The sequence below is a fragment of the Nyctibius grandis genome, chromosome 3 (genome assembly GCF_013368605.1).
Source record: "Nyctibius grandis isolate bNycGra1 chromosome 3, bNycGra1.pri, whole genome shotgun sequence".
Classification (NCBI taxonomy): domain Eukaryota; kingdom Metazoa; phylum Chordata; class Aves; order Nyctibiiformes; family Nyctibiidae; genus Nyctibius; species Nyctibius grandis.
In genome coordinates this window covers 22,914,919-22,941,381 of record NC_090660.1, presented here as the reverse complement: position 1 = coordinate 22,941,381, position 26,463 = coordinate 22,914,919, and the positions used below count along the sequence as shown (strand labels likewise).

The window sequence follows — 26,463 nt, the reverse complement described above, 5'->3', positions numbered from 1 at the left end:
TAGCCTACTTTTTCTCTCACATTTTACTTAGAATGTTTTGTGCTAGCTAATCAACTGATATTAATCATCCAAGTCCCATGAAATACCCTAGGGGCAGTACTGTTACATTTATCTTATTGTGACAGAACTGGTACAGAACTGCCTTAAGATATCTGTATTCCTACAGTGTGTATAATGTCACCTGGAGCTACCCCATGAACATGTGCAGACTAATCAATTCTGTGAGCTTACTCCTTCTCTACTAACTGATGTAGGCAGTGTAGAATGGAAGGGGGAAGAGAGGAGAAAATATGACTGTAACTCTAAAGCAAATGTCTCTGGAAGAGTGGAAAAACACAGAGAACTCTTCCATTGGTATTGGGACTGTCATATTTATACTCTATCTTATAAATGAAAAACTAGTGACTTTTCTTGTTTGTTTTTTTTTTTAATGTGAAACTTACACTGATCACCAAGCTGCTCTTGTAATTAATTGTTATATTTTAGTTTCTCCACTTTATGTATTTTTATGAAGAACAGGCATTTGAGAAGGGTTGCGTTTGCTCAGTGAGGTTGGTAGCAAAATGTTTTCACTACCTAGATAATCCATTTAGCACTTTAATGCATTGTATTTTGACAGTCTTTTCCTCCTTTTGTATCAAATTGGCCAAACAGGAATCCACTCCTGAACTACGGTGTGTCAAAATGTACAACCTAGCTTGAAATAATGCACATGAAAACTCAATTTTTAGTGGTGTTTTGGTATTTGGCTTACTTTGTTTGCTTCATTTAATCATTACTCACAATTACAACATGCAAGTACGTAGTATTTCCTAGGCTTTTGTCAGACTAAAAGCTGTGGCCCTATTCATATCAATTCTAGGTCAATTTTATTCTGTTTAGATCCTGTCAAAATGTTATATGATGTGATCTTCGTGGGGTAGAACAGTGTTCTGACTCCTCGTAAGGGTTGTAGGTATATATTCTATTCTTCCAGCATAACTTGTTCCTAAATGTGTTTGTTCATAGACACACATGTATTTGAATAAATGTTCCATATTTTTCAATTTTCAATACAACTGGAAAACTGAAGACGGATTAATGTGGAGCTTGGTTTTAACATTCTCTGTCCTTCAAAATAGGGCTGGAAAATCAGATGCCAGGTACTTACTTCAAGTACTTTACTTTGTTCTGTAACACTCCTCCTCTAATTTATTTATCTGTTTTGTTGGTCAGAATAATGTGCACATATTGCAATGAATTATGAGTCAACAGAGATCTTCAGACTGCCACTGACTGCTAAATCAGACCTCTGCATCCTTTGTTTTTTTCTGAAGTTCTAGAAATTGCTTTGTACAGTGATAGAAAAATCTTAGTGAAGAAGAAAATTCAAGACCTAGTTCACAAGAAGGAAACTCAAGTAGAAAGAATTTAAAGGAGTTGACTTCTCTTCCAACAGTCTTATACTACTGTTTTTTATTAGCTTCCGCAGAATTAATCCTGATATACAGTAATGTAAGGGTGAGAAAAATCACATCCTAAGTCTTTAGATATCATTTCAAAGAACAGCCTGATAAAGATATACTCTGGCACACTTAACTTCAAGCAATTAAAGATTTTGAAAATGAAGTCTCAAATTACTAAAAAGATTGCATGCATTTAGAAGGGAAATTAAAAATAATTATCACTCAATTTGTATCAATCAGCTGAAAATTCAAAGCTCTTTTGGCTATTCTAATTAGATATATTGTTCATACTAAGTTTAATGTTTCAAGGAAATATTTAGACGCTGCTAATTTTAAACTACTGGATTTAAGTGAAAAACTGAAGGTTCTTTGCCATGTAATAATCTCATGGCTGTTCTTAGATCTACACAGAAAGGAGTGCTGTTGTTTAGTGAAGACCTGCAGTCAGTGGAGTGAAAAGGAAAGGATATTAATCCAGAAAAAGTAGCCTCTAAAGGAATTGTTCCATCAACACAAAAGGCATAAATATTATATAGAGTATTTGAATTTCTGTTATACACGTATATATACAAACATATATAAAAAAAGATATATTATGCATGCATACATATAAAACCAGAGTTTAAAAATAAAGTACAGCTGTTCATTACATCATAATTAAAATGAATCATATCCCAAGCTAACATATGATACTTTTCTACATATCAAAATGAGAGTTGTCCCTACCAGATTTACAAGTGGTCATGACTGTTTTCTAATGCTTGATGCAGACACATTAATCATCCAAAAACTTCTCCAGCCTCTTCTGGTGGACCTTGGACTAAGTCAAAGCATCCTAATCATGTCTGCCACCTTCTATGCTGTCGTTCCAATTCACCTGGTTTCTTTGTGCTTAAACATTTTCTGCAAAGTTTTGTACTATCTACATTTGGAGAGAAAAATGAAATTCAAAATTATGAGCAACATACATCAAGTTCATGACTCATTTTAAGATTCTTCTTCTTGAGAAGCCAACTTCTGCTCCAAGTGAGTCATGTTCTGACTATTACACATATCTCAAACATCTACCAGATATATGTGCATTGAATTACGTCTTATGCTGAACTACTAGGACAGATCCTGATTTCATCTGAGCAATCTTAATATGACTGTTCTCGGATACCACTTGCTGCTACCAAAGATTCCCTCCAACAGAAGCAAAGCATGTGCTTCTGTTGCAATTGCTCTATTGATCCTCTGATCTTTTTCTGAACCAATTAGAAAAAAAAAAAAATCTGCTGGGTTGCTGAGATTAATTTACTCACCTTTTGGTCAATTCCTCAGCAGTCAGTTTAAGAAGAGTCAGAGTTGGAGGAGGTGGCAAAATGTTGCAGAAATTCAGGACATGCACAGAACCTTGTGAAGAATAAAATCTCTGGTTTTGGTGTCAGCAAGCTACTAAATTGACTCATCTGTATTGTTTAGCCATGTCCCTGTTTGCTAGGCAGTGATTTCAATACCCTTATAAACATTTGTGGTGTGGTTCAGGCTTCTTGTTTGTTCTACCTGTGAGTTTAAAAGGCTCTCGTAAATACACCTCTGACTTAATCAGACAAAAGAAATGCACTCACTAACTAACTCTGTACTCTGCCTTTCTGTCTTGATAACATGAAGAAATTTAAACTGACATCTTGCCTAGGTTCATTGTCACTATCATTCTCCTGAAAGGTTAATGTTTCTACAAACTCATTTGGACTCATTTAGCACAAAAAAAGCATTTTCACCTCCAGCTGTGCGATGATATTGCACCATAATGTACTTCAAATTATAGTATCTATGTTAAAAAAAACCCCAACAAACCAAAACTCATTTTCAATGTTTTCCAGAGTTCTGGTTTCCATTTGTGTCTGGCCATCTCATCCAGTGTGAGACTAAAAGCAGGAGTGTTGAGGGAGGAGGCTGCAGTGAAGGAGAAAGAGGACCAGAAGCCAGTTCTATTCAAAATCCAAACAAGAGTATACTCATAGGGTTCCACATCTTGGGTAATCTTGGGTAGTAACAGTGTTTAAATAAAAGCTGTGGTAAAAGTATTTAAGAGAATACTTTGCAAGTGGGATCTGGATCTGTGTGCTCTAACCCACCAATGTAAGGACACTCTTGGCCCAGTTATTCATTTGTAGCTCTCTGCATTCGAACAGATATGACAAAGAATGTATCAAAACAATTGGGTTCAGCACCAATCATGTACAACTTCTTGATGCAGTTGTTTAGAGCAAAAATCAATTATTTTTGCTAGCTTCTATTTATCTAATTGTGCTGTTAACAGCTAACTAAATCCAAATTGTGATTTTTTAGACAAAAGGGACTGTATATGGAGAGAAACTGGAAAATGCAGCTAATAAAAGTTTAGGCAGTCTCAGCAATCAGTCAAGTATTAATGCTCATTATCCACATGGCTGTGGTTTGGCACATTATTGCCAAATTTAAAACAGCTATTAATGCTTTATTTCATACTTCCTGGAGACATTTTTAAGGTTGTTAAGTTAGCATTTGGTCAATTTTGAAGAGGCTATTTGCATGCCTGGTCAAATTAAGAGGTAGGCACTTTCCAAAGGTAAACAGGAAAGCTGAGACAGTTAACAACAGATGCAATGCGTAATGAGCTGAGAAAATTCATTGAGTATGACGGTCAGGATTGTCTCTAGGAGCCTGGAGTAAGATGATGTCAGCTGAAAATGAGCTAAGACAATTCTGAGACCTGATCCTTGAAGAGATACTAAAGAAGGTTGCAAGTTATCACCATACTTTTTTCAATCTATGTAAAATGCATGCATGAACTGACACACGCACACTAACTTGTTACATCTAAAAGGAACACCATCACCATATGGCAATTATCCACTACTTCTAGCCTTAAATAGATAAGTACAGTTCTATCCCTCTCTGCTGAAAGGTTGCTCACACTCGGAAAAGCAGGATGGTGTGGAAACTGAACAGTTTGAAGACTAAGTTGGACTTGGTCAGTTTAATTACTGAGTTACCTATGCTTCATACTTGTATAAGGTGTGTTTGTATCAAGAGTGATCAATGACTCTTTATTCAGTAAAAAACCAAGAGCAGTCAAGAAAGATGGAGCATTTTCAGTTGTAAACAAAACTGAAGTTTTGTTTAACTAGAGTACAAAGGCTTCACAAACATCTATTCCAAACATTGGCAGCTGGCAATGGTGGAACATATATTTAGTTTATTTTGGTTTACATTAAAAAACAAACTGTCTACAGTTTAGTGTCTTAGAACATCTATTATATGCATAAATAATAATGAGCTAATTTTCACATTCCATCTCCCTCACCTTATCACCCCCACCCCAGAAAAACAGCAACAAAAAACCTTGAACCCTACCCAACAACAGATGTGCATGTGTGGCCTCTGGTCACCAATGTTCCTTGTCCATCTATTTGGGTGGCACTGCGTTTAATCACAAGTTAAACAAAGCCTTCCACAAGAGTATTGCGGTTTGGCAAAAATAAGTTTGGAAGAAACATTTCACATTAACATTTCATATTTTCCTCTGTGCTAGCATTGCATGTTAGTAGCTTCCTCTTGCATTTGATCACATCTCTTCAGTTCTTAGCCAAAATCTAGTAAATGACCAAGAGAAAAGGAAAACAGTTCATAAACAGTCAAGCCTTGCACAACAGCATGCATAGCAGTGGGTGTTTGAGAAAGTCATAATTCAGGTTTTGACTTTAACAGAGAAGAACTCCTCCCTCACAATATGATGCCATTCACTTTACAGTGCAAACCCTCACACATTGCCAGGAGAAAAAGAACTGTGAAAAATGTGTGAGATGACTAATTAGCATGAAAGTAAGGAGCTGTTCATAGGGTATAACATCTGCAGAAATAAGGTGTGAAACACCTTTTCAGAAGGGTTAAAGGAAATAAGCGTTTGTGCTTTTCAAAGAAAACTCCTGGCTACTTTTCCTCTACTACTTAGAATTTTGCGAACAAAGGATATTTAAAGAAAAAAATCTCAAGTGTTTTTCTGAAAAAAGCATGCCAAGTACTTACTCTCCTTCAAAATTTGCATTTCACTGCTATTATGATGGCAGAAGCTGAATGGGCTAAATCAGGTGTTCTATTGTGATGTTTTAGAACCCATTTTATGAAAGATGAGATGCTACACAAAATTACATTTTGTCTCAGACTGAAAAATATTTGTTCCATAGCCTTCTGCAACAGCTGATCTAGCTTCCTTGGAGAAATTATATGGCCTTCTTTTAAGACTGTGAATGCCATAATAAAGAACATCTCTCGTTTAATGAGAAAAGGGATAAGGCTTCAGGAAAGCTTTGGATACCATTGTATTTTTATATCTTGGTATTTGAAAAAAAAATACAGGTCCTTTACACAGTAAGTGAACCTTCCCAATGGTTTTCCATGGAAAGAATGAATAGTCATAGCCTCAGGCATGAGAGACAGGATTTGACTGACCAAGAATGTCTCTCAGAGTCTTGAACAGGATGCCATTACCAGCCGAAAAAGAGCTAAAACAATTCTGAGACTTCAACTCAGAAGAGATGCTAAAGAGAGTCACAATTTTTTGCTATACTTAGAGTCTATGTAAAATGTATTGAGAGATTCTTAACAGAATTTCACTAAGAGGTGCAATATGGGGGTGAGACATGAGACTTTTTGTTATAACGATAATGCTATTTTAATATGAACTCCCCCCCAAAAATTTTTTTTAAAAAAAAGCATTCTTACAGATATTTCAGTAGTATGCAAAATCACTTAACAAACATCTGAAGTTTGTCATTTTTCTAATTCTTCCTAGTATTTTATGAATTGCATTGATAATGCTACTATAGGACATCTAGTGTTTGAGTATACTTTAAATAAAAGACTTAAAATAATACAGTTGAAACAACAATTATTCCAGCAATCTAATCCTTCATGTGAAATCAATTAATGCCATCATCATGTGAATCAGTCCAAAACATTAAGGTGAAAGCAGTTTGGCAGCTTTTTTGTGTATTATACCTCTGCTTAAAACGTCAGCCCAGTTGAAAAGAAAAAAAAAATGTTCCGCGGCGGGTAAGGGGGATGAAAGACCCACAAATCAAAACAGGAGGATTTGAAGCCCATTAAAAAAAAGGCTTTTGATTTCCAAATATAGCATTAGATTATGCTGTGATTTTACTTCTCTTCTTTGCTTGGTTTAATCAATTGGCACATCAATCATACAGAATAAGTCTCGAAATGTTTCACCATGTCCTAATTTGTTATGCTAAAGCAAAAACTCAATGAACTAATAAAAAGTATAATAAGAGTGCTTGGATAAGCTAATAGAAACGTTGTTTTCTTTTTTTTTTTTCCATGATGTAACTCACTCTTTTCCCTCTTGAAACAGTGCTGAAGTAAAATGTTATAATTGAGAAGTTGCTCACTTGGGGATGAGAATTAATTTTCAGTGGCTAATTTTGTATTTGTAAAATGATTTTGTCTAGAGAATATATTTCAGGTGTTCTAATTCAAAGTTCCAGAGTCATTTCCTACACCTCTCTTATATATATTATAGTGATATAATAGTATGTATGTCTTGTGTAGTCACAAAACTATATGACATGTTTCTTGAGCTACTCCATCTTTGGGAAATTGATACCTCTAATGATATGCTGAAATTTGAACCGGATATGCTTTAATAGGGAGAGCTGATCAGAGCTCTCTATCAGAGAGAGCTGATATATCCATATTGTGGAAATGTTATGACATATCCTAGTACTTCTGAAATAATTTCTTAGATTCCTGTACACTTTTAAAATGTGTTTTGCTAGAATATCATATGCAGTTAACATGGGAATCAGGAGTTCAGTTTGATACAAATTCTTGGCAATATCATAATACATTTAAGCAACTTTCTTTTTTTCATGTTGTAAAAATATCATTGTTGCTTGCTGAATATTTAGCTTTCTATTTAAGTATACTCAAGAAAATATAACCAAAATAGGCTGATCTTTGCATATTCATCAAAACAGATGGTATCTTGCACAGACATCAGAAACATAGGGCTCTCACTGAAAGGCAGAAATATTTGGACATATAGAATGTATTGTAGACAGTTGTGTCTTGAAAAGGACCTGGGGGGTGTTGATCGATGGCTGGCTGAATATGAGCCAGCAGTGTGCCCAGGTGGCCATGAAGGCCAACAGCATCCTGGCATGTGTCAGAAATACTGTGGCCAGCAGGACTAGGCAAGTGATCGTCCCCCTGTACTCAGCACTGGTGAGGCTGCATCTCGAATACTGTGTTCAGCTTTGGCCCCCTCATTACAAGAAAGACATTGAGGTGCTGGAAAGAGTCCAAAGAAGGGCAACAAAGCTGGTGAAGGGTCTGGAGAACAAGTATTATGAGGAGTGGCTGAGGGAACTGGGGTTGTTTAGCCTGGAGAAAAGGAGGCTCAGGGGAGACCTTATTGCTGTATACATGTACCTGAAAGGTGGTTGTAGAGAGGAGGGTGCTAGTCTCTTCTCCCAGGTAACAAGCAATAGGATGAGAGGAAACGGCCTCAAGTTGCACCAGAGGAGGTTTAGGTTGGATCTTAGGAAAAATTTCTTCATGGAAAGGGTTATCAAGCAGTGGAACAGGCTGCCCAGGGAAGCAGTGGAGTCACCATCGCTGCAGGTATTTAAAAGACAAGTAGATGTGGTGCTTAGGGATATTGTTTAGGGATATTGCTTAGTGGTTGACTTAGTAGCATTAGGTTAATGGTTGGACTCAATGATCTTAAAGGTCTTTTCCACCAAGATGATTCTGTGCGTCTGTGATAACAAACTCCACTACCAGACTTAGGGCTCTAGTTTCTTTAACATCAGCAGTGCAATATCAAGGCACGAGGAGGGATTAGGGTCTAAAAGCATTCAATTAGGCTGTGAATGACTCTTCTCTGCTTATCAGAACTGAACTGAACCTCTCAATTGTTTGAGGTACATACACTGTTAACATGGAAGAAGTAAACCCAAACAAATAATAGAAGGAAACATCTGCCATCTTTGCAATACAGCAATATTTTATTGTTATATTCTTTTAATACTTTGTCCTGTAATAACACTGCACAAAAATCAATGAAACTCATTGTTCAGCTTGCACTATTTTATAAATAAGAATGAATTGTATCTAAACTGCAGTTGCAGCATGAATTGATGTTCGTTCATTTCACAGCATTTGGGTGCCAGGCAAAAACTAGTGTGCTCCCCTTTCCTGTCTGACATTTTCCTTTTAAACATGAATTGCTTTTCCCTTAATACCCTATGTAAGATAATTGTTTGTGCATTAAATGGCTTAGAAGTTTATAAATAGCTGACAGTGACCAAGAGGAATTATACAGGCTTATACAGATTGTATCTGCACATATAAATGTTGATTACTCTTGCTTTTACTTATATTAATTAAATTAATGGATGCAATAATAGAAATGTTCTGTTTTCATTGAAATGGACAGAGATGACAAATAGCTACAAAGCTGAAACTTAACTATTCAGACTATGTATTTCCTTGTTAGCTCTGTGGGTTTTTTTGTTTTTTCTTACAAACAACTTTGAGGAAGGTTTTTCCCTGATCTTCCTGATACAGGTGTTCAAAGTTACCCTCAAATCTGGTTTTAGGCATCTTCAATAAAGCTTACTGCCATTCATGTTAATAGTGTTAAGGCATACCTGAGAAATAGATGGGCCTTGCTTGTTTTGTAACACATGCTGTACTTGATGCTGAAAGAATTAGCATCCTTCTGTAATGAAGAATAATCAGTCAGCTTTATACCTCTGGAACTACAGAGATTTGAACTTTGAAAGCGGATACTTTGAGGATTGTTTGCTTGCTGTCTTAGCTAAAATACACTCTTTCAGTTTGCAAGCATGTTTTATAACTGCAAGAATGCTATCGCCTCATCCAAATGTAGCAGGCTACAGCACTTTATGTGAGTAATTTCATATTAGATATTTGATGTTGTTCTGACAGTTCTTAAGAGTAGAGGGAAGGCCTATGGTATTAGTCAGAACATGCCTGTGAATAAAATGACAACAGTAAGTCATAGTCTTATTTGGGTACTTCTTAATGTGCTATCAGAAGGAATAAACACAGCAAAATTCTTAAATATATTTTAACAATACTTACAATTTATTATTCAATCATGTTTTCAACATATGTGCTGGAATTTTAGGGAAATATATAGAATTTTCTTTTATCTCTCTGCTGATATTAAGGCTTTCCTTTTTTAAAGTTTTATTATTTGAAAGTTTGGGATTTTTTTTTTTATCCTGCTATACAGCAGAAAAGTATTCTGAAGTTTTATTGGACAATTTAATAGAAGATTCTGGTTTTTAGGAAACAATAATCTGGTAGAGTTTCATTTATAAGAAACAAAGAAACAAATGAGTTTTCCTTCCATTTGAAATAAACTCCAATTTTTAAGAATGCTAAAACTACAGAGGAATCTTAGATGAGTCACATTTGAAAATTCTACCTATGAAATTGTTTATTACACATTATAATACTTAAATAAAGTATTATAATAATTATAATAAATAATAATTAAAATAGGAAAATTTGAACTTCTAAGCAAAAATTTGATGACATTTATCACATAGTAATTGGCATCATACTCTAAAACCATCTTAGTTAACATGATTAAGGTTGCAAAAGCAACTCAGGAAATGCCATTATTGAGGTTGTTTGTGCTCATTTCTTTATGTGTGTTATGAGTTTGTTTTAATCATGTGGTGGTTTTTCAGGTTTCTCCTTTACTGAATGAAAGCTGGCCTGCACTTTGTAAGTAACTTCTGTACTCGTCCAGTGGGTGGCCATATATTTCATTTGCTCTGTTCTGCTCAGAGGGGCCTATTAAGTATTATGTTTATTTCTGGCATTCCTATGGTGCTCACCACTATAGAAGATGAGTGTTTAACAATTAAGTTAGTCAGAAAAATACTCATGGCCTAAAAGGTTTATTTATCTGTATTTTACAAATAAGAAGTGGAGGAATAACTACTAAAGTAAGAAAATACCTTCTAGCTGAGACATGTAGCTCTGAATTCTTGATCTTAAGAATTGATGGTTTTGCATACCAAGAACATTTTTCCACAAGTTTGGAGCTCAGAAATTCAAAACTATATAGGTTATGATTACCAATACTTATTTTATTTTAAGACTCTGTAGTACAAGTAGAAATAGAAAACTGCTTCCCTGAGAAGAGCACAGTTTTTGTTGGAACATTTGTATTGCAAAATGCCAATCTCTGTATCAAATGAGGCAAATCTCTACACAGAATAATCATTACACAGTAGTCTTGAATCATTCCCAGAACAAGTCTACTCAGTGCGTAACTGAGGAAAATAGAGCAATTTGGACCAAGATAGTGAAGAATGTAGGAGTTACCATAATACTTGGAGTATATGTAAATTTGCAGTAAGGACGAAGGTTTCATCCTTTCTCTCTCAAACGCTATTATGGAAGAAAGCCAGACTGAGCCCTTAGATACAAAAGACTGTTATTTTACAAGAACTGTATTTCAGATGGTATAATTAAAGGTCAGAAGATAACCTTCATGCTTTTCTTTTTTTCTGTCTTCCAGCCTCATTTATACTAAGGCTGCCCAGGTCACTGTTTTGAGATGATGATGCAGGAAGGTTTATATAACTTTGGCATAATTATGCACAGTAGTTGTCTAAAGTTTCTCTGCTGGGAGTGTCATCTAGAAAGGTTACTGTGACATTTCCAAAATTGTCTTGTTAATATGAATGAAACATGTTTGTTTCCCATGTCATGCATATATATTGTGTACATGTATATGTATATTTACCTAGAACACACACACATAAACATACATATATATGGAATAATGATTTTAGAAAGAATATTTTCATTATGTTCTATTCTGCCTTGAATGCATCAATAAAGAGTAGCAAACAAAACAATACTTCTCAAAAATGAAAAATTTGGAGAGAGAGAAGATGGACAACAGTTTCCTTCCAATAATACAGTTTTAATCAGCCTCTGAGTCATGAACATGTTTCAGCAACTTCTGTTACTAAATAAAGTGTTGCTTATGGCAGCTAAATTAACTATTATATACTTTGTCTGATGGACTTGCATACAGAGTGAAATATTTTAAATAGCAATTTAAATATAGTTATGTTAAACTTAATGATTGTTAGCTGTTATGCCAGCAATGTCTTGAAAATGTAGCCACTATATTTTCTTCAAATGAATTCATATTTTGAGCCCACATATATTTTGAGTGCTCCACTGTAGTGAAGGCAAGGTGAGTTTAGCTCAGTACAGGTGAAATAAAGTTTTTCTATTAATACCATCTACCATTTTGCTGGTCTACTTCTCTTCTGGATACTGTTAAAGCATTTTCTGGAAAATTATCCCATGATGATTCGGCAGCAGTTGCAGATATGAAGAAAGAACGTCAAGGAATGCTGATCCATTTGTATTCAGAATTACAGGGTGGGATTTGGTTTTGGGGGCAGGGGTCTGAAGACAGGCTTTGATGGTGGCCAGCTGTGGATAGTTGGGAAGAGTGAAAGTATAAAGTAAGCATGTAGTGATACTTCCACATAGAAGTTACTTCCATAATCGCTGGCAATGTAAAATTCCAGGCCTTCTTTAATGATTGTAACTTGCATTGAGGACCTTTTGAAACATTTCCTTCAACAGTTTTGTAATCCATTTAAGCAATTAACATCTACAGAATCTTGCATTAAGGAACTCCACAGCTTTAGGTGTGTTTTGTATCTGAAAAATAACCTCTTTTTCTTCTTTTTGAACCTGATATTTGTTGGTTTTATTAGATGATTCCTGTTTCTTTTATTGAAAACCACAGTGAATAGTAGATCCTCTATATCATTCATGTTTTCGTAGACATCTGTCATATCTCCTGCCAGCTGAAGAATCCTAACCTGCCTCATTGTTCCTCACAAAGAAACCATTTTCTACCTTTGATCATCTCTTAATCTCTTCTTTATCTTTTCTAGGTGTAGAATTTCTTGTTTAGGGGAGAATGTGATAAGGACTGCAATAAAATATTCAATATAAGGACATGACAGACAGTAGCATAAGAATTTTTTTGTTCTTTCCTAATAATTCTTAATATTTTATTTCCTTTATTTACTTAATAAGCTAAGGTTTTCCCACAATCAGCTATTACAACTATAAAATCTCATTTGTGAATAACCATGTCCCATCACTGCATCGCTTCACATTAATATATAGTGATTTTATTTGTTAATTTATTTTCCAGTCATTTACAGTTGCAATGTGTCCTTCCATTTCTTATCACTGGCACTTTTATTTACTGGTCTTAAACTTAATAATAATCATAAATAAGCTCTCTTACCCCATTATTCATCTCCTTTTCCATATGAAAAGATCAGATCATGAAGGATTCCACTTTTGGCTTTCCTCTACTAAGATTATCCTCTACTAAGAAAATTCTACCACTGATTTTCTGTCTGGTGCCCAGGTGAGGACTTTCCCTTTTGTTTTATGGCAGCTTAATTTCTTTAGGAGTTTTGATGAGAGACCTTGAGAGACCTTTTGGACATCTAAGCAGACTATGAAATCTGGAGTTCCCTCCTCTACGTATGAAAAATGTGACTGTCTTGATTCATAGCAAGTAAGTGAAATTCCTGAAGGTGATCAAATCTTCTTTCTGTCCTCATAAACAAGCAGATTACCACACTATCTGGAAACCAGACAAAATTGCAAATGTTCATTACTTCTGTAATTCTTTATAGTGATGAAATTCATGAGGGGAGATGCATACTAGAGATGTGCATTATAATGCACATTCTTTATGCATTTTTATAATGCATTCTTTATGCACAATTGTTAAATATTCCAAAGTTCCTCCATAAATTAAAGTTCATCAACACTGTCATGACTTCCAAAACTTCTCAGGAGTTATTGATTAATTAATTTCTTGGATTTGCTGTACTTTTTGTGACTGTACAGCTGCAAGTAACAAAACTTTGTCATCCTGTAGCCTGTTTGGAACATAAAAGATACTTTCTAGATTTAACTGTTGGCTTTCCTCTGGCATTTTAATGAATATTATACAATTAGAATTTGTTCTGTTCCCCTCAAAAGGACAGATATAAGAGAAGTTTACTGAAAGTTTTCACACATAATACCTAAAAATAGGTGCAAGTATATTTAGAAAATGTTTTCCTTCCAATGCTTAATCAATAATCAAAATAAGATTTTCCAAACATTAATGGGAATGTTCAGTAGTATTTTGCCAAGTATATGTTCAAAATATATCTGATCTCTGGTTTGTAGCCAAAAATAAAAGAAAAAGTATTTGTCATATTTCTTTTCAAAGAGTTTTTATATTTTTCCTTGTTTACTGAGGTTGACATCAACTTAAAGACAATGAAGTTTTCTCAAAAGTTAAATGTTTGCTTTGAAAATCTTTGTTTGAAAGAAAAAAGAAACTCACATTCAGAAAAAACTTTAGTTTAAAACTGTCATTTTGATTTCATAGTTCACTATATTCCTTTAAAATGAAAGCAAAAATAGCTATAAAGAAGAGAAAACAAAAGAAAATTTTTTAAAAAATTATTCTATATCTGGCTTATTGTATTTATTGATTCCCATGTTATTACTATATTTTACATCTTCAGTTATGTGGAAAGTGACTTTTCAGCCAGTTCAACCATATTAGAATAGAGTTTGAATAAGCCTCTGAAAAACTGGAGAGACAATAGAGAAGCCCATGACATTTTGTTGGGAAAAAAATTTGTATTTACATGTCTCCTTATATTTGCTATTATTTCTTATGTTTACTATTTACATAATGTTTTTGGACATAATAGATAACACTGTTATAAATAAATGAAATATTGTTTTACCTTGAACATCTATCTGCTCTTCTTGTTGTGAAGAGATTACTGTTGCGTGGTTTCTGTGCTGTTCAAGTGAGTCTGATAATGATAATACAGTGTTTGAAGGCTTCTGATAACTTTTAGAGTCAGATCTCTAGTTCACTCATTTGACAAAAAGGAAGCCTAAACTCTTTTGTTGATATGCTTATATAAGATATATGTTACTAACTATCTTCCTAAGAAGTTCATTGATTTTTCTTTTGAGTAATTAGTAATGGGCCAAAAGAAAGTATTTACTTTTTCCCAAATGTTGGATAAACCTAGAGGAACACTGTCAAATAATTTGCCTTCTGTTAGAATAAAGGCAAACCAGTCTGAAACAACCTGGAGGAATGATTATATTTACTTGTCTCCATCATTCGCAATTAGCGTAGTGAGCAGCTCTGTAGCCCTTAACAGGTATTTTTGTAGTTACTCCAGTCAGAGCAGACTGTAAGAAGAGATTTGAGGGAGAATAATATAGCAAATTTGATTCTCTTTCTTCCAACTTTGTGTGACAGGTAGAATAAGAAGAATTTTAAAAAACATTATAGGAACATCTGATTCAAGGGCAATAGGGTCACACTGGGTAATGAGTGAGAGGAATGAAGTGTAGACTCTTGACAGACAGTAATGTAATTGATAAATAATTTTCCCTGGGAATAGGATTACATGCAGCTGAAGGACAAATGGTGGAAATGTGACACCTTTTAAGAGTGAATGAGTGAGAAACATCTGCATATCGAGGGCTGGCAGTTGGTGGATATTGACCTGATGATGTGCAATGTGAGGATTTTATTGATTTAGGTTCTTGTTTTAATCCCTGGGTTTTTTTAGTCTGCTTAGACAGTTCTTACCATCAACCTTTTACCTGAAGACTCTATGAAATCTTACTATTTTTGTTGTTGTTATTAACTTAAGATACTGTACACACCTCCTTTCACAAAATTCCCTTTTTTAAAAAAAACCACAATTTTTTGCAACAGACTCTAAGAACTCGTTGTTTCCCTGGGGGTCCAGTGGCTACAACAGTTTTGATATGTTTCTGAATTTTTAAACATTCATAAGGTCTGTCTTGTAAGTCTTTTGTATGTTCCACCTGAAATGCAATATTAATGTATTTTGTCTTTGTTTTGTGTCGTCCTGTGGCATTTTTGTCATAAGAACGTATAGAAAATTCATTCAGACTAAACAATACCAGGGTCTTGTTTACTATATGTTGTTACATTTTTTTAAGTTTCATACAATTTCATGTTGCTAGGCTTAGCAAGTACCACTTGGGAAGCAGGTATCCTGTTTTACATTTTCTCCATTTTGAATTGTCTGGGAGTTTCACTTTCCAATTCCTCACTATTGTAAAGGTGTAAGAAAGACATTGAAATAGTGCCCTTGATTCCTTTCTTCTCCCTTTCCATGGCACTTGATACTCACGGCTTTTATCTTTTTCTATGTGGCCTTACATTTGACTAAGCTATTATGAGTCATCTGTGGCACGTAAGAGCATTGAGAACATTGTTTGTGGACTATTCTGTGATTGCATGTAATATTAAGAACTGGACTCCATTGCTGAAATGATCCACTTCCTAAAATAAATTATATATGACAATGAATTATAACTTCCTGAATGCTTTTCTATGGTTTGTCTGCACAGGTTACTGCATGTTCCTATGCTCACTTTCACTATGCTGGGGTATTTGTACAGTAAAATGGTGTATATTTGTACAGTGAAAAGTTATTTGCACAGTAACATCTATAGTGTTGAAATAGATTTTTTCTCCTTTTCCTAAAATACACTGGGAAATAAAAATCCAAGGATATGGCAAGTGGTAAAACAAATTTTCATTTATACTATTTACATAATAATTTTAGTAGTATGTTTATATATTGTTATATACTTCCACAATGAAAACTACTATTTTATTTAATAATGCATACAGGATTAAATTTTAAACATTAGGTTCAGATTCTGCTGAACAATTATAAAATTACTTCCTTAAATGTAGTGATAGACAAATATTTCCACATAGTTATTGTTCAGAAATAAGTACTGTAATGCAAATCAAAATAATACAGTCTTATTTGACATTTGCTGTTATGTTTAAGAAGTGAGAGCTGTGCGTGTTAGTTTTTTTCTTTCTGGAAACAAACCAGAGATTCTCACCGAGTTATATGTAAAAGTGTTGGCTGGACCTGTTTAACCAAAATCATGTTTTTAACAAAGAGGTAAAAACCAGCTGTATTACAGCTTATTTTATCTTCTGTCCTAATACATAGTCAGTTAACTATGTAAGGTATCACTGATCTTAATGTTGCTGCAGACAGAAAATGGTATTGGAAGAGTGCCTTTTGGCTATTTATGTATTTAATGAATTATTTTTTTTTTTCTTTCTTCATATTACATGTCATTGAAGGACAAATGGAGATTAGGAAGAAAGGAAAATTACATCCCTTTCACTAGATAATCATAAAGAACATCAACTCCTTGTATGGCTTGTAAGACTTCTCTAAAGCTTTGTAATGCTGATTATCTAAGATGCTTAATATTTTCAGAATTATTTTCTATTAAGGAATATAAAAATTCCTTACTTAATGAAAGTATTATTGAGTGAAATGAAGAAAAATCCATACTCTTCACAGTTTCTTAATAGATCAAATAGTTTAACTTGATATCAAGTCAATAAAAGTTTGGTGTCTATTGCACCAAAATAGCTTGCATAATGGCATAGTATTCAGCTTTCAGCTTCATTGGGTTTAATCGCTCATTAAGGAGAAGAAATATCTGATCAAATAAGAATGAAGAATTGAACTTTTTGAAGGACTAATATATTTTCAATATCTGTTGATTTTATGCCAGTAAGAAGCTAAGAGAGACACAGGAGGGATTATTCTTCAGATGTGTTTGTTCCACAATTAATAAGTAAATACAGGCCCTATGATATCTTGCTTTTGCTCTGAAATTATTTCATCTCAGCAATGTTTCAAAATCGCAGTGCTTGTTTACTAAATAGATTTGTGTAATCTAAAGATTGAAAGAAAAGAAGAGACATCTTAAAATGTCTTGGGATACCTACTTTGTTTTATGATAGCTAAAGTATGATTTCTCTTGCAGTTGACTTGTTGCTCAGGTTTCTTTTTACTAGACTTTTCCAAGCTATCAGAAACCTCAGTAAATTGGCTGTGGCGTGTGTTAGTTTTACTGACACTTTGTCAGCCTTCAGCCTCATGGCTTTAAAGGAGATTAGGTTACCCTCAGATGGTTGCAATACAACACACAGTGATTTGTCATCAAACGATTTGTCTTCGGAAAAGGATGGTGCTTAAAAACGGTTGTGTAAACAACTTTTTACACTTTATCCATTTCAGTTATAGTTCACCTCTGATAATGCAATTATGATTCAAAATGGAGAACTATAGAACAAACACATTCAGTTTTTGAAACTAATTATTTGTGTTTGGATGGATTTGCTGTGCCAGCATGTTTTTAGCATAAGGTAATTCAAGTTGAGACAAAATAGTAGTTCATCTTTCTAGAATAGAATATCATTAGTTCATCTCAAAACTAAAACAAAATTTCTCTCAAACATGACAGCTGTAGGAAGTAGCACTTTTAAGCAAGCAAACAGGTGTATAACTTGATCCTCTCCCTGTAAGCACAAGCACTTCAGACTGTGTTTTAATGTATGGAGAATACTGCAGCATAGAAGTACTAGAAGTTGGCTGTGCTATCATCAGAGAAATTTCATGTTCTCTTCAAGCCTGGAACTGATGGCCATAACAGGCAGGCAAGCATCAACATGGTTGTAAAAACTGGTTTATTTCTTAAAAATAAATACAAAAATATAAATATAAAACATTGGAAGATAGAATTTGATGAAATGAAGATGCACAAACTTTTTTTTTTAAACCAGCTGCATATTACACTTATTAACACCAAGTGTACATTTTGTTTTAATTTTAATGTACAGAACAGGACATACCGGATTTTTTCTTCTTTGCCATCTTAAAAGCTGCACTTGCAAAGATAGGACATGTACCTAACAAAAGCGGCTTGTACATGAGGTTGCTTAAGGGATTATCACCCTGTTCAATTTCTGAAGGTAAGATATTGTTTATTTTACTTACTAAAATGGACAACACTGAATTTCCATAGCTTTGGCTCTTGGAAGGTGATTAAATAAAATGCTGTATATATTCCAAGTGGCATTCTACTAGAAAGAATGAATGACATTAATGGACAAATTTAAAACATATTTTAAAAGGAAACCATTGTGCTGAGTGGCAGGAAAATTTTCCTGAATGTTAAATACTATGGAGTGCAGGAGGTGTCTGTAAAATTACTTTTGCTCAAAGGAAACAAAAATGTAGCCTACTGTAGGTTAAGAAGTGTCTTTGTCACTTTCTCCTCCACCGTACATTTCAGCTAGCTTATTAAACCGAGGGCCCCATTCTCGGAGGTAATCATAGTTTTGATCTCCTTCAGTAGTACCCGACTCTAAGGAGCTCAAGGATTCAGCTATTGAATCGTTTCCTTCATAGGCATAGGTTGCAAGCGAGTCATACGGTGGTGCAGAAGGATCAGTATCATGCTCTTTTAGCCTTTGGTTAATGAAATCTCGGACATCTGTGTTATCTGGTGCTGAAGGAGTCCTCCGTGCTACAAATAATGTTTCAGGGATAATGTCTCGTCGAAGCTTCTTATCTTCAATAGCTGCAGGATTCCTCAGTGTGCCAATATCAAAGGCTTGGGTATCTTCCTCTCCACCACCTTCATCGTTGTAACTCACAATGTTGTCTCTGATGTCCTCTTTAGAGAGGATCAAAGGCTCCTTCTTTCGTTGCCTCTTCAGAGCAGCAAACAGCACCACTATAACTTAGAGAGAGAAACAAAGAATGGTTAAAGATCTCTATTTAACAATTTCTTAGTAGCAAATCCACCAGGCACAACAGCTTTATTTCTGCTACATTTCAGCAATTCATTTCTGTCTGATAAATGGATAAACATCTCTATCTGTATTACAATAGCACAGTTAGGTCTATATCAAAATGTGCTGTTTTGCATACACAGTGTGCTTCGCTTTACAGAAGCACAAGCTTGTCTACATGCTCCTTCTGTAACTTTAATGAGTTTTAAAATAGTCAGGTCTATTATCAAGATCTTTTCCCTTTTTTAAGCTCAAAGTATACTCTTAAAAACTAGTTTTGAGGTGAATTACAGGTCATTAAGTGATATTCTGAAAAATGCAAAATGGAGGTTTTACAAAATTTATGTTGTTTTAATTACAGCACAGAAACCTCTGGATAGACGATGCTTTAATATAGTAAAAATATTATTTACTGGCATATTCTGTGTGAAATATATACTGCATGTTGACTTTAGTTAGTTATTTAAATAAAAAATAGATATTACCTCAAAAAAATTTAAAATTAAAGACATGAAAGTGATTTTTGATTATGCTCTCCTCTCTGATCTTTGTTTTTGGACAACTTAACAAAAGAACAAAAATGAGCTTCTGTTTGCATACTGATAGTTTTAACAGTCTGGGACTTGAATTCTTATTTACAACGTTCAATTCCCAGACAAACGGGTTTTGCCTTCTTTTTTTCTTTTTGTTTTAAGTTGCAGTTAAATTCTTCTTGCAAAATCCATGATCATTAATTTTACCAACCTGCCTAGTTTTGTAAAATGAGTCAGGCCTGAGCATTTGTTCATGGGGGGAAAGATGAATTTCTTTTTCTTACCTAGCAGGATAATGATGCAGAGGAGAATGGCAACCAGTGCCCCTGTGCTGAGCCCAGCAGGGAGGAGTAAGGCCTCAGCACTGCAGGACTGCATGTTCCCCCGACTGTCGCAGGCACACACTCGAATGGTCAGCGTGCCAGTGCTGCTCTGGATAGGGTAGTCATTGTCCGATATCACCACGGGCAGAAGGTAAGTACTTATTTCATGTCGACTAAAGCCATTCCTTCTTGTCAAAATTCTGGCAGTGTTATCTAGATTGATTAAAATATACTGTTGTAGAGTATATGAATATAAAATGTATCATATATAGTACAGGCAAACCATCATATTTTACATCACCGGTAGCATTTTGGAACTGTTCCTGATATCACAGTGTGCTGTGATATCTCTCTTTCTAATGATATTCCCACTTGATCAGAAAGCTATTTATAACTTTTCATGTACATCTGGTCTTCTCCTCTGTGCCTCTGCACCACCTTTGAGTGTGATTTGAAAAAAGGATTTCTTAAAGCTTTAAATGTTTTACAGATTAATGCATGTGGTGTGTGACACAGTTCCAGTTCAGGGCTGAAGCCTTGAAATGAAGTGGTCAACTGAGGAAAAATAACCTTCCACTTCCTGCTGTTCAACAAGCACTCTGTTCTGAAATATTCTTTCTATGGATCTTCTGTGACAACACCCACAGGAATGCTATCTGTAATCACAGTATGAAATTTTTCACACCAAAACATTTTCAACATACTGTAGAACAATGAGTTATGTACCTTAGTACATGGAGTAGATTTTTTGGGGGTAAAAATTTTCTTAGGAATTCAGAAAATGTGAAAGGCAGTGGGTATTCCCACACAGTTTTGAGAAGTGAATTTACTAAACTGCATTTGTAGCAGACAAATCTTAGTTGTATGCAGTATACTTCAGCATCAAAAGCTGTTCACTGAGTGGCCAGAAGGAAGGAAACGAAGGGAAGGAAAGGAAGGGAAGGAATGAATAGCAGGGAGACACTCTTTATTCTATTGTTAGGGTCACAACACTAGAGTGTGAGCCAACACAAGGGTTGCAAACTTTTTTGCCCAAAAGAGAGAAAATACAGATTCAGTCTCCATTAGAAGGAAAACTTAATTTTCATCATACTTGTGGATCTCTTGAGGTAAGTGATTAGCTATCTTGCCAGCCAACTTCAGGCTGAGTTAAAATAATCCATGTGCAAAAAGAAAGAAAATAATTACAGATAGAAAAGAAATAGCAAGGTCTCTAAATCTATACACTCAGGACCTAGTCACCAGGATATAATCTTTGTTTAAAATATTAAATTCTATATTTTTTCATAGCCTCTATGATGTGAAACAAAGTTTTCCTTTATTGCATGCCTTCATTAGTTTTGAATATTTGTATGCTATTTGTTTTCACTCAACATCAAAAACTGTATGTCTGACGGATCTTTAAACACCTCTGCTGCTGGGGATTTTATAATGTATCCAAAAAAATTGATTTAAATTCTTCACTTTCCCTACTGTTAGATTTTTTTTCTGCTGTTTGCAGCATATTACTTCCTGAAATCGTCATCAGGAAAAGAGGATTATTCCCGTTGCCTTTATGCCTTTAACACGTTTGAAGACTGATGTCTCCCCTCATTTATAATTTCTTCTGTAATCTAGAGCCCTCGCAGTTAGTTATACTGATAATGAAGGCCCAAATGGGTGCATAGTACCCCTTCCCCAACAGAATCTTCTGAAAATTTTCTCTGATAAAGACTGACAAAAGAGCAAAAGAAAAGCCAAAGTGGCTATGGGCTCAGGGCCATTAATTTCATTAATGGTCAGAAAGAAGCAAAACAGAAGACCAGGGGAATCAAAACAAGAAAGCTAAAGTGAAAAATCCGAACTTGTCAGCTGAAGTAATTTTTGAAACCTTTTTTTTCTCCTTCAGTCAAGTATTTCATCTGGCTCCTCACCCCAAACCAACACTTTTACTGATTTCCTTTATAATTTGTTTTATCACATTTTTGTCATGCTAATTTTTGTCTCCCTTTTACACAGACAAAAATGTACAAGTCCTAAACCACATACATACAGGTAAAATTATTATTCTTGCTAGCAGCAGCCTTAACGGCTTCTCTAGATATCGATAGACATCAAAAGCAAATATATTTCAGGAATGTATGCCAAACAGTAAAGTTAAAACTCCTTCCCTGTAATAGGCATGAATTTTACCTTCATTATCCTGAACAGTGAAGTTGGGGTTAACAGCAGCTAAACTGAAGAAAAATTTTTGTCCACCAAGAGGGTCATCTTTGTCTATTGCACTTATGGTTTGAATAAGCTGCAGGAAAAAAAGCAAGCAAAAAAACAACAAAAATCCCAAATACACCTAGGTTTTAGATACAGTTGTCTGATTACTTTAAGAAGACTAGAAGTGTTAAGACAACTTCATATTCAAACTACACACATATAGACAAATACTTAATCTGTAAACTGTATTAACTAAACAAATGTTAAACAAGCATATCATGTAAGTTTTTCAAACAAGAGCATCCATACACGTTTCATGTGGTGGTACATGTACACATATAAAACGGCCAGCTTTTACCTTAGTCCCTCTCTATTTCTTTTGTTAAATACATATATATATATTTTTGTAACTACATAGAGGACAGAACTTGCCAAAAATAGTTTTATCTGTAGCCTAGGTTGTTTTTATTCTTCATCTCTGATCCATCATTTTAAATTCAAATCAACACCTAAGACAGGAATTCAGAGGATATTTTATATTTTTGTGATAAAAATGGTATTTTATCAAATAGAAGTGTCTGATAGGGAAGTTAAAGTTTCAAATTAAATTTCAAAATAAAAACATTTGTTTCTAAAACAAAATTTTTCTATTTATTAGTATAGCAAAATACACCCATAAGATTCTTGAGATGAAAAATGCCAGTTAGATTATGTATATATTTCAACTCTTGTAAATCATTGCAGCGTACTCTACAGACGCACCACCTGAAAGCAGGATCAGAATCTGGTGTCACAATTCTCAGAGTAAGCTGCATCAGGTCAGTGCAATACTTGGATTGAGTGCTTTCTACAATACTTAGAAAAAAGTCTGGGTATTTCTGGGAGAAGTAATGGCAAGCCCTTTGTCAACATTTGTTATCTGTCAGGTAAATGAATGTGTGGCTTTTTTTCACTGAATTTTCTATACCTAAGGGTGGCAAAATATAATTTCCCAAACAAAATACAATTTTTTATGTATTTATAGATTTATTTCAGAATTTTTTTTTTTTTATACCATAACAATAAAAACTGTACTTATGGCTGAATTTTTGTGCATGCATGCATGAATGCTCAGTTATGTTTTTAAATTTAACTTCAAAAATAGGTTAATCTTTAGCCTAGGTAATTTTTATTCTTCATTCTGATCCATCATTTTAAATTGCAGTGTTTTTTCAAGCACGGAATTACATCTAATTTTTGACACTACTCCTTCCCTGTGGCATACTTGTTAAATCCTGTTTGTTTTTCCTCTTCCAGTTCTTCCAAATACAGTCATTTCTCTTCATATCACAGCTTTTGTCAGGACTGATCATCTTTAACATCAACAATTGCAATGTACTCCTGTTTGCCTTAACAAATGCATGATTAACTCCCAACTTCTCTCTTGTCCATCCAAAATACAGTAACAAATTTCTTCATGAGGCAAGGATTGGATTTCTTTTAATACACCAGCTTGCTTGCTTTCTCAACTGGAGTTTTGTCTTTCTCTAAATTTGTTTTCTTGCATAAACCTCCAATAACTTACTAGATGAACAAAAGAGATAATACAAGCATAGAATATTATTTGTTTTTAAAGAATGAACCTTTTAATTATTTAGTGAGTAATTAGCAAATAAATCTTTAGACTTTTTTCAAAATTAAGTCAAGAAAACACTAGTCCATTTTACTTCACAACTGGAGATCATGAATGCAGCCAGTTGCTGGTGTTAAGCTGATGAAAATCAGCTCCTCCACTTCTGAGTTTCCATACTGATAGTTTAAAAGGAATATGTAGAATTTTTTATAGCCTAAAATCTTTTACAGTTTACAGGCATTATTCACCTACTACAGCACTGCCAACCAGTGTACCTTAGCAGAACAACAGATGTCAAGAAAAGATCTCCTATTAATTCCCCTCATCCATCATTTGTTGTAGCAATTAAAGTTCTCTGGGAACTTCTCTGTTCAAATACTAATCATGTTTAACCTTATGAAACATTTTGCAAGAATGTTCAGCTAATTTGCTTACATTAGGGATTGAAAAAAACTTGCTTGTGTTTTTTTGTTGCAAGTATCATTCAGATATTAAAATGTAAGGATAATTCAAGAATGCTGGCAAACATTTGGCTGACAAAATATTATTCAGTCTCAAGTTACTTGCTGATACATTTATTAAAAAAGCAAAGTTTTAAGGATGATCTTGTGGTTAGACACATTGTCACATTTACAGCACCTGTAAATTAAATTGTAAACTACATCACAAACAAAAACATTATTTGCCTTGCTATTCTCAATTAGAACCTAAACTTTTACAATATTTATAATTTTTTTTTGCAAATGAGGATATTACTGAAAATTCACACTGGAAATGCATTACTAGCTCCTTTTCAAATGAGGCCATGTACACATTCCAACAGAACAAGTACTCATCATCTCCTGTGTGAGCCTGGAAAGTTCTCCTTGCAGTATCACTGGTGCACTCAAATTCCTCCTGTATGTCATCACAAGGAACACGCTATTCACCAGATTGGGAGCTCAGTGTGGATGAAGTTTATTTAGAGTTGGCCTTTGGTCTTTGGAGGGAGCAGCATCTTCTTGAAAACTTTTTGAAGCACTGCATGATCCCTTGTGCTCTTTCAAGGCCAGTACGTGAAGCAAGCTTCAGACAATGCATGGACACAACATACAAATGAACAAGAGGGAAAACAGAGGCCCTCTGCATTGCTGGGAAGCAATGAAAGTACAGATGTAGGCCATAGTCAATGATATAGATTGTTTTGCTGATTTCATTGCTTGCCTACACCATTTCTCTTGCAGATAATTATAGCAGCATCATAGGTTTGGATGTCCTAAATAGAACACATTTGACTTCCTGATTGTTGACTTGAGCAAAAAGAGTTATCACAACTTCTGTTTGAGAGTAGGTTGATGTCTGAAATCCCTCTCAGTTGCATTCTTTTTTTTTTAACAAAATAGTTTTGTTGTACTTGTTTCCTCCACTCTTCTCTATTTCACTGGTTGTGATAAAAATGAAGGTGAGGAGATACTGAGGATCCCAGCGTGACACAGGGAATTTTGCTTCCACAACTTTTTCAGACTAGCCAGTTGGACTCTAATGGTTCTGCCTCTTCTCCAAGACTTGTCTAAACAAGACTTGGGTTGGAGTCAGAACTTTCCATCCCATGGTATTTGTATCGGACAATTCTTTGTGTTCGACTCTTCCTTTTGCTCTGTAGTCCAAGCAATTGCAACATGTGAGAGAAAAAGTTTCCTAAAACTGATACACTATATTATCTTCCACACTTCACAATTATTTCAAAACCCTGTACTGACTTGCATTACAAAAAATTTCTCTTGCCAGAGTAAAACAAAGTAAAACTTTGAGAGTTTTTGAAAAAAGTATGGCAAGAAGAAAATTCTGATACTACTGAAAACACTGGAAGATATAAGATCTATGGAAATATACTGAAGGAACTAAAGTAAGAATAAATCACAAGAGATGGAAAAGGAAGAGAAAAAAATATTCAAGGAAATTAACCGCAAATTGTGGTATGACAAAAGAAATGCAGGCAATGCCAAAAACAAAGATAAAATAACACTTCAGGATTAAAGGATCTAAGAAAGTTTTATTAAAAAGCTAAAAAAAGGAGGGAATATTGAAAGCTAGAAAATGAAACTGCTAGGAATTTAGTTTTTCAATAGATATAATATTTTAGTTATTTTTTTCTCAATAAAAGAAATAATGATTAGAAAGACACCTGGTGTCTTTCTTATATTCATAAGGAAATTGCTGGAAATATGAAGGTACCAAAAGCCATGTTTAAGCAAGGTTATGGTGGGAAAAATATCCCTGACAAAATTTTTATATGGGTAAAATGAGTTGATAAGAAGAGGAGCACTTGTTTAAGAAACCTAGTGTGTTTATATAATCTATGCTGAATTAAGATATCAGAAAAAGAAAAAAAAAGAATAAATCATTCATATTTTAAAATGTCATTGAAAGAGAATCCATGATGAGCTAGACTGATTTGTATGACATTGGGATATGTAAAAAGAGAGTGGGCATGTATGGATTTGGTAAAATGAAGGCTAATAACAGTGAGATTGTAACAAGCATGCTTGGA

The 26,463-nt window shown here is 34.4% G+C and overlaps 1 protein-coding gene across 1 annotated transcript in view; it reads right to left on the bottom strand.

The window, feature by feature from the left end:
- Window positions 1-18,729: 18,729 nt before the first annotated feature.
- LOC137661529 (cadherin-10) overlaps window positions 18,730-26,463 on the bottom strand; it is a 77,906-nt gene continuing 70,172 nt past the window's right edge. Inside the window, exons 9-11 of the mRNA XM_068397105.1 lie at window positions 22,304-22,412; window positions 20,093-20,344; window positions 18,730-19,223 (exon numbers count right to left, since the gene is read on the bottom strand). Of these exons, the coding sequence (XP_068253206.1) occupies window positions 18,730-19,223; window positions 20,093-20,344; window positions 22,304-22,412 (855 nt within the window). The remainder of the gene's footprint in view (window positions 19,224-20,092; window positions 20,345-22,303; window positions 22,413-26,463) is intronic.